This window comes from Perognathus longimembris, chromosome 28 (assembly GCF_023159225.1).
Source record: "Perognathus longimembris pacificus isolate PPM17 chromosome 28, ASM2315922v1, whole genome shotgun sequence".
Lineage (NCBI taxonomy): Eukaryota > Metazoa > Chordata > Mammalia > Rodentia > Heteromyidae > Perognathus > Perognathus longimembris.
The window spans coordinates 446,192-462,767 of record NC_063188.1 but is presented as its reverse complement, the minus strand read 5'-3'; the positions used below and the strand labels follow the sequence as shown (position 1 = coordinate 462,767).

Sequence of the window (16,576 nt, the reverse complement as noted above, 5' to 3'; positions counted from 1 at the left end):
TCAATTAAAATTCATTTCCCGTGGGGCTGGGAATATGGCCTAGTGGCAGGAGTGCTCGCCTCATATACATGAAGCCCTGGGTTCGATTCCTCAGCACCACATATATAGAAAAAGCCAGAAGTGGCGCTGTGGCTGAAGTGGCAGAGTGCTAGCCTTGAGCAAGAAGAAGCCAGGGACAGTGCTCAGGTCCTGAGTCCAAGCCCCAGGACTGGCCAAAACAAAACAAAACAAAACAAATAAAATTCATTTCCCTCTCCAATAAATGCACTATATAAAATCCCATGGAACATCCACTAAATGTATATGGGGTGTCTGCCCATAGTCAAGCTCTACTAGACTCTTTTATTAGGGGCACAATAAAAAAAATACTTATAAGAAACAAGATCCTCCCCTATGTTTCCCAACCTCTGTCCTCTGCTCTGCTTTAGTTAAATGGTAGATGTTTTGCCTCTTACGTGAGGTCGCCAAGCATTAGCCTTCCCCTGCAGGTTAAGTCGAGCTTGTGAAGGAGACCAGCTTACGAACATATTGGTGAAGTAGGATGAGGCAGTAATCTGTGCATCTGATATTACATTGCTTTCCATTCCTAATGGTATGCTGCAACCTCAAAGAAATGAAAGGACACTTTTATCACAAGGAAATTCTGCAGCTTACTGGTCTGTCTCCAGTACTCTAGGGTTATTATCATCCTGACAATTTTTCAGGCATTAACTTCTATACAAATTCTGTTATTGTTGATATGCCCTTGTTTTCTGGTCAGTTCTGCTCAGCTTTGCTTGGCTTTAATTTTTCTTACTGATAGAAGTGTAGGAGGTGGCTGCCTCTTGGGAATCCCATGCCCATTAAGGCAACAAATTCCTGTTTTTATTTTTGTTTTTGCCTTTTCTGCTTTGTGTTGGATTTATCACTAATAATTCTGTGTCCAGAGACAGAGATCCCCTCCTCCCAGTCTTATGATAAATAGAACAGCTGGTTATCCTACTTGTGGTTTGGAAAAGAAAGAATAAAGGATGATTGGCACTTACTGTTTAAATCACAGCCCATCAACTCCATGCGAAGAGTACTGCGAATACTATAATGAGTTGGGTGCAAACGGATATACCGAGCAATAATTGGAGGATTAAAAATATTGTGCTTTATCCCAGATGAATCTACATTGCCAAAGAAGACCTGTTTGGAAGGATTGGCATAAATACACAGAAAGTGAGCATAAAGTGAAAAAAAATTCTCCTATTTGAATCTTCCTTTTGATTTTACCTTGTCCATTTTTCAATAGTAGGAAATATCCAAATAAAACTATGCTGGATATATAGATGTTAGCATGGTATACATGATATATAGATGTTAGGGTGGTATACATGAAGGAGACAAATACCAGGAAGAAAAGCACAACAAGAAAATTAGGTCTGGTCTGGGAAAATGAAGTCGTTTTCTACCTTAGCCAACTGTAAACATCTTACAAAAGGACTTTAGGATTTAGGACTTTGCTACTCCTACTCTTACTAGAGCAATTAGAAATAGTGTTTAGAGAGTGACATCAACAAATTGGTAGAATAAGAGGTCCTTAGCTCTCATTCCACTCACAAGAATAACGTTTTGAAAGCCATCTATAGATAAAATTGCCTCTGTGGAAGTCTTGAGATGCAGAAAGGAGACTGAAAAACCCCAGTGAAATCTGAATACAAGTATAGATGCTTTCATAAGCTACACCTGTATTTTGGTAACAGGTCTGCTGGCTGTGGTCTTGGTTATAGACTCAGAAACAGACAACCTCCTTCAAATTTAGCTCTACCTCCACTTTTGTGTAGTTCTGTCATTAACCCTATCCTTCCATGGATCTGGAAAGCCTGTCTCTCACTGGCACCCCTATAACAGATAGCTGTGGTTTGGATGCTGTTTGTCTCACAGTTTCATGTATTAGGATATTGGTCCTGAGTTTGGTGATATTAAAAAGTGGTAACCTAATGAGAGGTTATGGGGGGGCACTACCTTCGAAAGGATTACAGGAACTCTCATGGGCTAGTTTTTACAAGACTGAGTTGTTGTAAAAAGAATGTGCCTGGCTCCTGAATCATTCTTTAACTTCCTATATCGTCATGTGATCTTTCCCTCTCACATAGAATTCCATTACTGTGACACTATCTACTATTTGGCCCTTACCAGAACTCAGGAGAAGTCAGTAGCATGGCACTAAACCTCTAGAACTAAGAGCGAAATAAATTTATATTATAAACTAGGTAGCCTCAGTTATTTTGTAATAGTAAAAGAAAATAGACTAATACACAGTACTTTGGAGTATCCCTATGACTCTGCTCTAGTACCACACTCTCATGTTCTGAGGGCGGCTCTGCTTTTTTTTTCAGGAAACTGGTAGGAGCTATGTCAAGTCCATGATACCACAAACAGACTCATCAAATGGACCTGAATAGAGACTAGGAAACACCCCTGTGGCCTAACTGCAGTCCCCACTGCACCATAGTCAGGAAGAAATTATGTCTTCATATGCCTGGTGGGAGCAATGTCCATCTATGCCCCAACAGCCCTCTAACTACAGGCTCAACTCAGGACCCAGAAACAGCCCAACTTCAGGCTAGTGTCATCCACAATGGTGCAAATACAATCCTGTTCACCCATGAACCCAGAAAGAGCCACACCTATCCTCATTCTGTCTGAAGAACCCACTGCAGAACTAGGAGGTATTTTTCAAATGCAAAACCACCACCAACACGAGTCTACATATATCACAAAGAAGCTAGGAAATATCACACAACATACCAGCAAAAGAAATTAATAAAGCTCTAGTAATCATTCCCAAAGAAATGGAACCTCATAAAATGTCTGACAAAATATTCAAAGTATCCATTTAAAAGTGTCCAGGGAGCTACAGAAGAATATATACACCAACTAAATCAAAAAAACAATAAGAACAAAGTAAATTTAAGGAAATGGAGGTATGGCTCAAGTGCTAGAGCACCAGTCTTGGGCAAAAATACCAAGGCAGAGTATGAGGCCCTGAGTTTAAGCCCCAGTATGTTCCCACACAAAGAACTTTACTAAAGAAAGCCATTTAACAAAGGGCCAAACAAATCTTGGAGATGAAGCATATAATGTTTGAATTGAAAAATTCAATAGAGATCTACAATGGCAGATTCAAACATGTAGAATAACTGGAGTTAAGAAAAAACAATATTTGAAATTATCCACTTAAGAGTAACAAAAAGGGGAGAATGGAGAAGGCATGTAGAATTCATAGAAAAATACCAAGCAAAACAGTCTATTCTTCAGAGAAGCCTTAAAAGGCGAGAAAAAGGACAAAGGAAACTCAAAGAAATAATGGCTTACAACTCCCCAAACAGAGGGAGGAAAATGGATATCCTAACTTAAAAAAACCAAAGGTCCCAGAACAGGTTAAAATCAAAGGGGTTTGTGCTGAGAAACATACTTAAATTATGAAAAGTCTTAGGCAAGCTGAGCGCCAGTGGCTCAGGCTTGTAACCCTAGCTACTCAGGAGTCTGACATGTGAAGGTCCGGTTCAAAGCCAGCCCAGCAGGGCAGTCCATGAGGCTCTTATCTCCAATTAACCACCCAAAAGCCCAAGTGGAGCTCTGGCTCAAGTGGTAGAGTGCTAGCCTTGAGTTCAAAAGCTAAAGTGTAGGGAGCCGCCAGCAAAGTTCATCCTGACATCTGGCTATGTTATCTCAAGGAACGTGCAAGGATATGGCTTACTTGAAAGACAGCACTAATCGGAGATGTTTTACTATGTCCACAAGAGTCTGTTTTATGTTAACCATTCAACCTTATCTTGTCTTTACTGCCACCTGGTATTGCCGACTTCAAGGCTTTCTTGTTTTTTTGAACTTTAGTAACCCTATGCTATTCCCCGGTTCCTAAACTGCATATAAGCTGGAAGTTAAGAATAAACGGGGCTGCAGTTTCGAGCTGCAGACCTCCCTACCCCATCTTTCGTCTTTTGTCTCTAGTCTTCTGTCTTTCTTTTTCTTTATCCTCGCCCCCTCGATCAGGATTCCCTTTCGTTGCCGGCTGGCTCCGGCACTATCGGACAGCGTCCAGGCCCTAGGTCCAAGCCCCAGGTCTGGCACACACAATTTAAAAAAGTTCATGATCTCAACCGATGGCGGGCTACAGTGGCATATACCTGAAAGCACAAGTAAGGGGATGACAGGCCTGCCTGTCTGGACATGCAACAAGAGCCTAGGCCTAAAATCACCAGTGCAAAAAGGGGCTGGAGGCAAGAGTGAAGTGGCAGAGCACCTGTCTAGCAAGCTGGAGGCCCTTCCTCTTTCCCAGCATGTTCCGGGCCAGGTAGGAGAGCGAGAATTGCCTTCTCAGGGGAAACAGGCTCCCGGAGGGACCGTCGGGTAGGCACGACGTCATCTGCGCGCCACGTCATCTGCGTGCAGGCACTTCCTGACAGGCTCTGGGGTGACCGCGCGTTTGACCCAGAGAGGACTGGTGAGGTCATCATTCCCCGCCGGCCGGCATGGAGGCAGGTGGAACCTAATCACCGTTGTGTCCGGCGTCCAGTCCAGGAGGCGGCGGAGACAGGAGCCATCCAGGGTCCACTTGGCTCCCAGAGAGCCAGGGCAGCCCGCGTCCGGCCAGGTGAGGTTCCCGGGATGATGGCATCCCGGAAGCCACAACGGGGACCCCACAGACCCCACGTGTAACGGCGACCGGGGTGGGGCTGGAGGGGTGGCCTGGGCGCTCACGGGGCTGGGTGTCCAGATCACCACGGCCCAGGACCCCAGCCGGGTTTTCAGCCTCATTCTTGCCCCCGGGGCGAGCCGGTGGCCAAGCCTAGGTCCCGGATTTGCAGCGCGTCAGGGGCGGACGCCAGAGCAGCCCCCGGCCCCGCCCACTAGCAGCGCGCGCTCCCCATCCTCCCGAGCGGCCTGCTGGTCGCCAGGCAACGGCAGCCCCCCCGCGGTGACGCGGGGCACGTCGCGGTCCGGCGGCGGTGTGGCCCAGCCAGCCTGCTGCGTCAGCGCGCCCTCCCGGAAGCGGCGGGGTGGTCGACATGGCGGCCTCCTCGTCGGGCTTAGGCCTGGGCCTGGGCCTAGGCCTTGGCGGCGGCGGCGTGGGCCCAGGCTCCGAGGCCGGGGACTTCCTGGCGCGGTACCGTCTGGTGTCCAACAAGCTGAAGAAGCGGTTCCTGCGGAAACCGAACGTGGCCGAGGCCGGCGAGCAGTTCGGGCAGCTGGGCCGGGAGCTGCGCGCCCAGGAGTGCCTGCCCTACGCAGCCTGGTGCCAGCTGGCCGTAGCGCGCTGCCAGCAGGCGCTGTTCCATGGGCCGGGGGAGGCGCTGGCCCTGACCGAGGCCGCGCGCCTCTTCCTGAGACAGGAGTGCGACGCTCGACAGCGTCTGGTCTGCCCCGCCGCCTATGGCGAACCGCTGCAGGCGGCCGCCAGCGCCCTGAGCGCCGCCGTGCGCCTGCACCTGGAGCTGGGCCAGCCGGCCGCCGCCGCTGCCCTGTGCCTGGAACTGGCCGCTGCCCTGCGCGACCTCGGCCAGCCGGCCGCCGCCGCCGGCCACTTCCAGCGTGCCGCCCAGCTGCACCTGCCCCAGCTGCCCCTGGCCGCGCTGCAGGCGCTCGGCGATGCCGCCTCGTGCCAGCTGCTGGCGCGCGACTACACAGGTGCCCTGGCGGTCTTCACGCACATGCAGCGCCTGGCACGCGACCACGGCAGCCACCCCCTGCCGCCGCCGCCCCTGCCGCTGCAGCCTCCGCCCCCGCAGCCGCCGCCGCCGCCGCCGCCGCCGCAGCAGCAGCAGCAGCAGCAGCCCCCGCCTCCGCCCCCGCCCCTACCCCTGCGACCCCAGCAGCCGGCACCCGGGGCGGCCTCCACTGCGTCCCTCCCCGCGAACGCTGGCTCGGCGGCTCCGTCCCCCGCCACGCTGGGCGCCTTCTCGGACGTACTGGCCCGGTGCGAGGTGTCCCGCGTACTGCTGCTGCTGCTCCTGCAGCCACCACCAGCCAAGCTGCTGCCCGAGCACGCCCAGACGCTGGAGAGGTACTCCTGGGAGGCCTTCGACAGCCACGGGCAGGACTGCAGCAGCGGCCAGCTTCCCGAGGAACTGTTCTTGCTGCTTCAGTCCTTAGTCATGGCTACCCATGAGAAAGACACGGAAGCCATCAAGTCGCTGCAGGTGGAGATGTGGCCACTGCTGAGTGCCGAGCAGAACCACCTCCTTCACCTCGTTCTGCAAGAAACCATCTCCCCCTCGGGACAGGGCGTCTGATGAGTCACATCAACCAGACCCCCTTTTGCCAGACCCCCCCACACCCAGAGCGGCGACCCCCCCCGCCCCCCAGTTTGGCACTGGGGAGAAATAAAAGGTGGTCTTCCTGCTCCTGTGTTGTCTGTCATTCCCTTTGCCACCATAAGGGCCGTTTGTGGACTGAAAGCTAGCTTCTAAGTGCCCATTGTTAAGGCAGCAGTGTGTGGAAAAGGCACAATAGGTAGGTCTTGTTCGTGTATGCGTGTGCTGGTACTCCGGGACTAGAACTCCGGCCTCTAACTCCGTTGGCTTTCTCCCTCAAGGCTGGCATTCAACCACTTGAACCAGGGATCCCCTTCTGACTTTTTGCGGGTTAATTGGAAATGGCCTCTCAGGCGTTTCTCCCGGGGCTGGCCTAATTAGAATCAGATCTCTGCCTCCTGAGTAGCTAGAATTTTACAGGCCACAGTAGATCATTTTGATTAATCAGCACAGCGGAGAAAGTGGCTCGGGTCCAAAAGAACTGCAACATGAGGGATGGGAATTCTTCACACCCCTTCCTCTTCCACTCCTATTTTGTTTCCTAGTGAGCAGTTGCATTCGCAGTCTTTTAAGTGCACCAACGGTATGTCCTCATCATGACGCCCACAAGCCCATTTCTTTGCCTTTCTGGCCACCAAGTTTCACATTGCAGCTGCCATACATGTTCACAGGACTCAATCTAAATCTTGCAGTCTTGTTGGTCTTAGAGCCCTAAATCCAGGATCAAGCTTTGTTAATTTACATAGAGGTGTCCAGCTCAGCAGTTCCAGCCGGAATGTTACCTAGTTGGCACTGCAAATCACACGGTCCCTTCTGAAAGGCATCCTGTGATTTCCATGTAACTTTTAGCTGCTCGAAGAAGCAGCAAGGCTTTCTTTGTATGGTAGGATCCCTTATATGCAAGCCGGCCTCTTCCACCTCCGCCATCAGGAAGATTTCATTCCTCTGTCAAGTGTCATGCATATGTTGAAATATCACCCTTGATGTCATTATGTACAATGAATAGATGTTTATTAAAAAGTAAATGTCAATCTTTTTTTTTTTATCCAAGTTAATTTAGCCGTTTTCTGTCTAATTACTCTTTACACTTTTCAGAGCAATGAAGTAGGAACTCTTTAGAATGTAACTTCTTTCTCAACCATCTAGCTTTGGGAACATGCTGTAGTCATACCTGGTACTCATCTTTTGAGGATGATATTTAAGGGCTGAGTTTTGTGCTTTCTAGGGGAGAGGCTATGTTAAGTGTCTCAAAATGGATGGACTGTTTCTCTGATTCTTATTTCTACTTTAACTGAAAGTAATGGCAAGTCAAGGAGAGGCCCCTGAGAGATTGACCCTAGCCAGAATGTTCACTGTGTACTGTCACTTGGATACCGGGAGGGTTCCTACAGGGTTCTCAGACCTTCACCCAACTGATTGCAAAGGTAGAGAGGGTGCATGCTCCTGGTTTTTCTGGAATGCTCTTTTCATCTCTGGCTACAGACCTGGGTACCCACCTTAGTCTGTTATATTTCTTCTAAAAAAAAAAAAGGTTTAGGGTGATGATTCTTGCCTGGTGATGATGTTTGGACTTAGGTTTCTCATCTAACGTGCTTGCACAGGGGAGGGAGAGTGAGGAATGAATACAGCTTTAGGTGTCTGATATATAAACATAATCTAAGCATAAAGCTCCTGGTTTTCCATTTGCCTTTATCTAACCCTCAGAAACTATAGTAGGCACAAAGTTATGTAAATGCCAACCTGGATTAGTTTGGGAATTCCGTAATTAACACTGATGTCTAAGATGCCAAACACATTGGTGTTTTTGCAATACTAAGTTGTTATTCAGGGCTTTTGCTGGCTGGGCAGGTGCTTTACCTTTATAACCAGACCTTCAGTCCTTTTTCCTTATTTTTATTTTATTTTGTATGGTCCTGGCCCTTGAACTCAGGTCCTGGGCATTGTCTCTGAGCTTTTTTTTTGCTTAAGGCTAGCACTCTAGCACTTGAGCCACAGTGCCACTTCCAGTTTTCTGGCCGTTAATTGGAGATAAGAGTCTCACAAACTTTCCTACCTGGGCTAGCTGAGAACCATGATCCTCAGATCTCAGCCTCCTGACTAGGTAGGATTACAGGAGTGAGCCATCATCGCTAGGCTTTTATTTTATGTTTTAGACCAGCTTTCAAATGAATGCTGAGTCACAATTATGAGCCTGCATCACAGTTCTTCCTACAGCCTTCCTTATGGCTAGGACACACTCAATTTATTTATTGAGATAGATTCTTATGTTTGTCTAGGCTAGTCTTCAAGTACATTCTCAAGATATCTGTCTCCTGAGTAGCTGAGAATACATACGTGAGGCATTGTGTTTGACAAATCAAATATTTTCATGAATAATTAAATATAAATAATATTTAATATACATGATCAATCAGCTTTTTAAGTTTTAAAACAGGAAGGAGGGGATTTTTATTCTATCTTTATTGATGGCACTGGGGTTTGAACCAAGAGTCGTGTGCTTGATAGTTAGGTACTTGATCTCTTGATCCATGATATCAGCCCTTCTTGCTTTACTTATTTTGCAGATGGGACTCTTATTTTGTTGTTCAGGCCAGCTGAGACTATGAATCCAATTAATATTTGCCATATATCTGGGGTGATGGATGTGCGCTACCATGCCCATTTTTTTTAAACTGAGATTAGGCCTCACCAACTTTTTGCTCCATCTGGCTTGAGTCACGAGTCACAGTCCTGATCTCTGACTCTTGAATACCTGGGACTACAGAGGTAAGTTAACACACCCAACCAGTAACTAAACATTTTATCTCTAAGTATAAGAGAAAGATTTAAAATAAATGAATTCAGTATTCAATTTTACATTCTAGAAGACAAAAAAATTAACCGAAGAACATGAAGATTTTTTTTATAAGATTTGAACAAATAAATGAATTACAAAACAGAACTTTCTAACCTAGGTTTGAGGTGTTTTTTTTTTAATCCGAAGTTGAATCTTTAAAAGAAAACCCCCAAAGCAATAGAGTAACACTTGCTAAATCTGCTCAAGGATCAAAAAGTATGAAAAAGGATATGTTTGTGGACACAGACATGTGTATGGCATGGGAAGAGTGGTAAGACTATACTGTGCAGATTACAGCAGTTTAAGATTACAGAAAAGAAAATTTGAGAAATGGAAAAGGTAGTCAAAGTACCATCAAGTAAAGCACAAGGCCCAAGTAGGCTTTCCTACTGATTGGTTAAATATTTGATTAAGCTACTCTAGAGTAATTCTTTCATGGAAAACATGGAAGCTTTACGAATTTTTGTTCAATGTAATCTATATCCCCAAACTTGATAAATGAAATTTCTCTAAATAAACCAGTTTTGGCTTTTTTTTGCATGTGTATGCTGGTCTTAGGGCTGCAATTCAGGGCTGGGCACTGTCCCTTGGCTGCTTTTGCTCAAGGCTAGCTGTCTATCACTTGAGCCACAGCCACAGCTCCACTTCTGGCTTTTCAAAAGTAGTTTATTGGAGATATTCAAGCTAGATCCTCATATCTCAGCCTCCTGAGTAGCTAGAATTACAGGTGTGAGCTGCATAAACTGGTTTCTTTCACAAAAATAGAAAAATCCAAAATAAAATGTTGGCAAATTGGAGCTGGCTAAGTTTTAAATGATTAAAATATAAATCTAAAGAAGGTATTAGAAGGAATGTAGCACAGTAGTAGACTGGAACCCTTTTGTGCTGAGTTGTAAGTACTAGGTGGAGGTGCCTATTCCCAACCCTACATTCAATGACATTTGCAGTTCAAAATCAGAAATGATGGAAAAATTCATATCAGAAACCTACAAGTCCTACAAATCAAGGCCTTTCTCCCAAACTTCTCCCCATTTTTCCTGACATGATTATTAGTCATTCCATCAGATATAATTTGACAATTAGAAGGAGAAGAAAAGGGGTTATGTAAGAAATATTAGAAAACTATTTGGCAAGATTTTGCTGCATTTCTAAATAAAGTAGATATAGATGGAAACTTGATAAGAAATGTGATAAGAGATAAGTGAAACTACCAGTGGACTGTCTTATTAAACAGTTAAATATGGATACATCTCCATTTAATGTCAGGAAAAAGACAGGCCTATTGGGGGGGGTGTAAATATCTTAATCACAAAACTTTTAGTGTGATTTATATTTTCTGCTTACCAGGTTCTGTGAGCATAATGCCATTAGTATATTGGGATGACATGATGTTCATGGGATGTCAAGAGATTTGAAGTTCCTTGACTTGATACTATGTAAACAACAAGGAGCTGACCCTGCCCTGAGGTATCAATGTACATCCATTCTGATTTTGCTTATCAATGGCAATGAAAAAAGTCATTTCCTAGATCCATCTTTCTAAACAAGGTGCCACTGATTGCGTTCATTTACTCAAGAAGAGAGAGGATGAACATCTAGAATCACAATTGATTTTTGAAGTCACCATCTGATTAACTTTGTGATGATCTATTGTCATTTTCCATGACTCATCTGGATTTTGTAGTGCCCAAACAGAGGTCCTAAGGAAGAACAGTTATTGTCTTGTGACACAGCTATTCCACTTTGGGTCAATGAAAGGCTTGAATGCAGAGAAGGAATGACTGCTTTTGTGATGGAGGACACATTGCCTCCTCAGTCATATTCAGAGGGATATGGAGGTTTGAAACTCAGCATCATGTATATTTGCCAAAAATTTCTCCATCCCAGGAATCAGAGGTTTGTTCTTTCTTATCAGTGCCCTCACCACGGCATAGTATGGTGGGGGGGTGGACAATTAATTGCCACTGAACTCTGTAACTCTAATCCTTAGCCCCTAAGTCATAGCTGCCTATGACTACAGGATATGAATTCCTTTAAGGCTCAAAGGATGATTTCTGGCTTTCCGTGTATGTTAATTGATTCAAAATATCTCCATAAAATTTCATTTCTTTTTCCTATGTATGCCCTCTAGAGTTGTAAAAGGATGACAGACCACTCTGTACTCAGCTGATGCTATAGTTGTTGCTCTAGCAACTGAATACCACTGTCATTTTATCTCCCCATTTTATCCTATGACTATAATAGCATTTGAAGAAAGAGATACGAGGAGCATAGAAGTAAAGAATTGAACAGACTTGTGGAGCAGCTAATCACATGTCATGGGTTACTAATCTTCTCCCTAGACAAAGAAGTGATCCCATATTCCTTTGAATATGACCATACAATTGCATTCTGCAAGACTGTTTCCTGGGCCATCTTCTAGCACCAATTACTGTATAAAAGGGTCCAATAAGAAACATGGCACACTAAAAACTTAGGATAAATAGAAGGCAGAGAATAAAAGAAATGTGATATAATAGGATGAGTATGAGGTATGCGGACCCAGACTGCTCATATCATTATAAAGGAAAATTGAAGGAAGAGATATGAGGAGCAAAGAAGTAAAGAACTAAACAGATTTGTGGAGCAGCTAATCATAGTAGGGGAAAATAAAAATGGGAGAAGTGTATACAATGATATTATAAGCCTGTTTAATCAGAGGTCTTGAGCTCACTCCTAGAAAATCAATCAGTTCTCAAGGTTGTCATCCTTTCATGTGTAAGAGGTAATCTTTATCCCCAGTCCTGGTTTGACCCTTAAATTCAAGTCTTTCAGTTGCTGATTGCTGAACCTTTCAATCTGATTGCCCTCAAAGGAAACTTTTGTCTCACTTAAGAGAGCCCTGACACTCCCACATTTTCTTTGTGCCCATAAAACATTCATTTTTGGAGGTAAGTTTGCAGAAATTAAGAGTATTTGTAACATATCTGAAGTCTGTCTAAAGTTATGAAACGTAATTATGCATTCTCTTGAAAGAATTAATTACATACCATTAAGGTCCCAGTGGAATTCCCTCGGTAAGTCCACCACTCCTTCCCATCAAGACTATACATGATGATAAATTGAGAGATATAGAGGCTGGAGAACTTCTGACGGGCACCCTGGGTCTTGATGCCGTGAATAATCATTGGTACCAACAGATCCACCTACCAATGAAAACAACAATTTATTCTAACATGGTTTTAAATGTGTATACTCCATAAATTAAATATCAGCTTAGGAAGAATCTACATTGCTACAGATGTGCACATCATGATGTTGGACGTGCAAGTGAAGCAGGTACAAATGTTAACATGTGGATATAGACATGAAGTTGTGGCATAAATGGTGGGAATGAGTACAGAAGGTGGTTATCCAGTTCCTCATTTCCCAGCAAACCAGCCCACTTGCAAATCATTGAGTTATTTCTTCTACATTCACTCAAATCAGTTGTACAATGCATCCCCAAATCACTTATCAGATAAGCTGCCACACCTCCTTCCCATACATATTCAGAAACTGTTTTTCCTGCTAAGCTTTCCCTGACTAACTTGCATAAATCTATTGCTGCTTTATGTATGTTCCTACTTCATGCATGTTGTGAATAATTTCATTCTAGCAAATAATTGCACCATGTTATAAAGATTGCTTTCCATGTCTTTCTTCCTTATTAGACTGAGATCCTTAAGGCAGTAACCTGTTTAAGTCACCTAACCTGCTGTGCCTCAACTTGTTATGTGTATCATGGATATAATATTAATGTTTACTTCAAAGTATAAGAGAGCTAAAACACATTAGTATATGCTTGGTTCAGTTACAAACACATACTAAACAATAAATGCTAACTTTTATATTCCCTCTAGCACCAGTATCTACCATGGTAGTTGGTATAATTCTGATACATATCAAATGCTTTGGAATGGGTGAGTCATAACAATGTCACAATAACGTCAGACTGGTAAGGGATGGTTAGTTCTTAATAGGGCATGAATTATGTGTATGTTACTGAATAACAAAAAATCAAAATTAACATTGCCACAGATGCTTGGTATACTTGAATTGGATCTATGCCATGACTTTTGTGCATTATGACTATCTTCTTCAGTTGACTATCTTCATTTATTTTTATTTTTATTTATTTATTTTTTGCCAGTCCTAGGTTTTGAACTCTGGGCCTGGGTGCTGTCCCTGAGCTTCTTTTGCTCATGACTAACGCTCTACTACTTGAGCCACAGTGCTACTTACAGCTTTTTCGGAGTAGTTTATTGGAGATAAGAGTCTCATGGACTTTCTTGCCCAGGCTAACTTTGAACCTTGATCCTGAGATCTCAGCCTCCTGAGTAGCTAGGATTACAGGTGTGAGCCACCAGCACCCAGCTTGAAGAATGTTTTTTAGTACTTGTATGTACCAAGCACTGTTTCAGATACTATGAATAGAACGGTGAGAAGAAACTTGCCATTGTGGAATTACATTTGAATAGGAGAAAAGTGTGTGTGTGTGTGTGTGTGTGTGTGTGTGTAGATTTTTAGCATCAAGTAGTAATACATGCAGGAGAACATAAAAGAAGTTAACAAAACAGAGTAATATTTTCTTTGGAAACTTCAGCATTGTCTTTCTCCTAGACTAGATGGTATTTGTATTTGAAGGCACTTCATTTTTTCCTCTTGGTATTGTGTCAAACAGCTGTAATCATTGTAGTGCAAGAAGCATCATGACTCTGATTGAAGTGACTTACTATACTGTGTATTGAGCCCAGGATTTGGAGCTTGCTAAGCAAGTGCTCTATCATTCAAGCTATGTCCCCAGTCCTGTCCCTATTTTTTATTTATGTCAAATATTAGTTTTTTTTTTTACTACCAACTACTGTTCTTTACAAAAGATTTTTTTCAAATTTTTATTATCAAACTGATGTACAGAGAGGTTACAGTTTCATACGTTAGGCACTGGATACATTTCTTGTACTGTTTGTTACCTTGTCCCTCATACCCCCCTCCCCCCTCCCCCTTACCCTTTCCCCCCCTGAGGTGTTCAGTTCACTTACACCAAACAGTTTTGCAAGTATTGCTTTTGTAGTTGTTTGTCTTTTTTACCCTGTGTCTCTCAATTTTGGTATTCCCTTTCAATTTCCTACTTCTAATACCAGTATACACGGTTTCCAATATACTCAGATAAGATTACAGAGATAGTGTAGGTACAACCACAGGAAGGTGATACAAGAACATCATCAATAATAGAAGCTACAGATACACATGGGACGTTGAAAGTAGTTACAACTGTGATATAACAATTGTCTCCATAACATGGAGTTTATTTCACTTAGCATCATCTTATGTGTTCATAAGGGTATAGCTATTGGGCCTTGTGATGCTCTGCTATAACTTGCCTAAACCTGTACTAATTATTCCCAATAATGGAGACCACAGAGTCCATGTTTCTTTGGGTCTGGCTCACTTCACTTAGTATAATTTTTTCCAAGTCCTTCCATTTCCTTACAAATGGGACAAGATTTTTTTAATGATCAATATTGAAAGTTGTAATTTTTTCCAAGGGAAATTCTGAAGGATTCTGTCCTGTTTAATGGACAAATACATCTGTAACTATATCAATTGTAAATAAAGGTGTTTGAAAATTTGAAATAAGGAAACAAAGCAGTAGCAGAGTAGTGCAGCAGAAGCATTTTCAGCCCCAAAAGAAATAAAGCCTTGCTAGAGTACATATAATATATAACTGGTGGATACACGGTAAGCTGAAGAGCTCATCTATTCTGTCTTCTTGTTGCAGAAATTCTGATTTATAACTTCAAAGCTTGACAAATGGCTTCACTTATGTATCCACCCAGGTATTGTAGTGAAACTAATATACACATCTCTCTACTTGCAAGGCAGTAATGCATTTTTAGGTATATGCAATTGCATATCTCCACTGGGCCTGCTGACACCAGGCTTTACATTCCTTTGTAATGAGGGCACTGAACTGTAAAATCAGACATGGAATTTCCATTTGTAGGTCACCTTATATTTGCATTGGACAGTGCTACTCTAGAGGAAATTGAAAAGTGAGAAAATGTAAAATATTGAGTCTTTTAAAAGAAATTTAGTTAGCTCAAACATTATTGTAAGTATTGCTTCCATCTTATTAGATTAAATTTGAGTAGGTATTTCTTATGATAGTGGTATGAAATTTATGAAGAAGCTAGAGTCTGTTTTAGAAAAGAAGCTACAATTTCTATGCTTGTGAGATGGGGCATGCATTTAATAAGTAAATGCATTATCTTGGGAGGTGATGAGGTGAATATAGAAAATATGCACATGTTATAATCTCAGGAGATAGAAATAGAATACACTAGCATACTTAATTCTATTCTTGTCTTTTATTTGAGATTGTTTTGTGCAAATCATAAGCCATTCTTTCCTTTAGTTTCCTCATCTGTTAATTGAGGATTAATGGAATGGCTATAGGCTCAAAGGACATGCATAATGGTTGAACTTCTAAGATAAATAGGTGATGTGATTGATTATTCCCATCATTGATGATGTTTTCTAACCTTGATCCAGGAAAAGGGTTCCTTGGTGCTCCAGGCATTGATTGATCCAGAATAATGAAGTCTGGCCAGGTTTGGGGTCCACTGTCCTTTTCCAAAGAAAGGAGACAGGAAAGAGAGATTGTGTTCAACTGGATTGATCCTAAACACTTGGGAACAAAATTACTCTTTTTGACAAGTTAAACCTGTAAGATAAAGGCATACAAGATTTGTATCCTGGTATTATTGATGACTATCTAATGGGTTTCTTGTTGCTATTGCATATGCCGTTTTCTAAAATTTAGTAACTTTGCTAAGTGTTAGCGCCTATAATTCTAATACTGGAATTTGTTACCAGCAAGTACCAAATTATATAATCTATTTATTATCCAATGTATATTATTGCAGAAAAATGAAAATTGAGTATAAAACATCATAAAAAATTTTTTTAAAAAAAGCACCATCCTTCTATCTGGGCACAGAGATTAAAATTTTAGTAAGTAACTCAAGCTTTTTTCCTAAGGAGAAATTTTTTCCCTTTAAAATAGGGGTTGGCATACTTTTTTCTCAAGAGCTAGATTGAAAATAAGAAGCCAGGTGCCAGTTGCTCATGCCTGTAATCTGAGCTACTCAGGAGGCTGAGATCTGAGATTTGGGGCTCAAAGCCAGCCTGGGCAAGAAAGTTTGTGAGGCTTTTATTTCCAGTTAACCACCAGAAAACTGGAAGTGGTGATGTGGTTCAAGGTGGTAGAGCACTAGCCTTGGGCAAAAAAGCTTAGGGACAGCACTCAAGCCCCATGTCCAACCATAATAATAATAATAATAGTAATTTAAGAGCGGCATATTATATGATCTCTATGGAAACTAAAGAATTTTATGTAAATAAAGGTATGTAGCTATGTTCTAGTTTAAGAGTT

General features: G+C 42.9%; 2 protein-coding genes and 1 long non-coding RNA gene across 7 annotated transcripts in view; 2 read left to right on the top strand and 1 right to left on the bottom strand.

Annotated features, from left to right (window-relative positions):
* The window catches only part of F8 (coagulation factor VIII), an 85,797-nt gene that overhangs the window by 8,271 nt on the left and 60,950 nt on the right, over nucleotides 1–16,576 (bottom strand). For 3 of the 5 annotated variants that reach the window (XM_048336292.1, XM_048336291.1, XM_048336290.1), the window contains 4 exons: nucleotides 15,684–15,769; nucleotides 12,150–12,305; nucleotides 1,026–1,170; nucleotides 456–604 (listed from right to left, as the gene is read on the bottom strand). In XM_048336292.1, the coding sequence (XP_048192249.1) occupies nucleotides 456–604; nucleotides 1,026–1,170; nucleotides 12,150–12,305; nucleotides 15,684–15,769 (536 nt within the window). Of the gene's footprint in view, nucleotides 1–455; nucleotides 605–1,025; nucleotides 1,171–4,273; nucleotides 4,428–12,149; nucleotides 12,306–15,683; nucleotides 15,770–16,576 lie in introns of those variants that run through there. The other 2 variants (XM_048336294.1, XM_048336295.1) reach the window with 2 other exon arrangements.
* Nucleotides 4,508–11,201, top strand: LOC125343768. The gene is made up of 2 exons (XR_007209372.1): nucleotides 4,508–4,624; nucleotides 10,468–11,201. It is a non-coding gene; the product is annotated as an uncharacterized LOC125343768 (long non-coding RNA).
* F8a1 (coagulation factor VIII associated 1) lies at nucleotides 4,901–6,373 on the top strand. Its single transcript, XM_048336296.1, has one exon. The coding sequence runs from the start codon at nucleotides 5,040–5,042 to the stop codon at nucleotides 6,261–6,263; it is 1,224 nt and encodes a 407-aa protein (XP_048192253.1). The 5' UTR covers nucleotides 4,901–5,039; the 3' UTR covers nucleotides 6,264–6,373.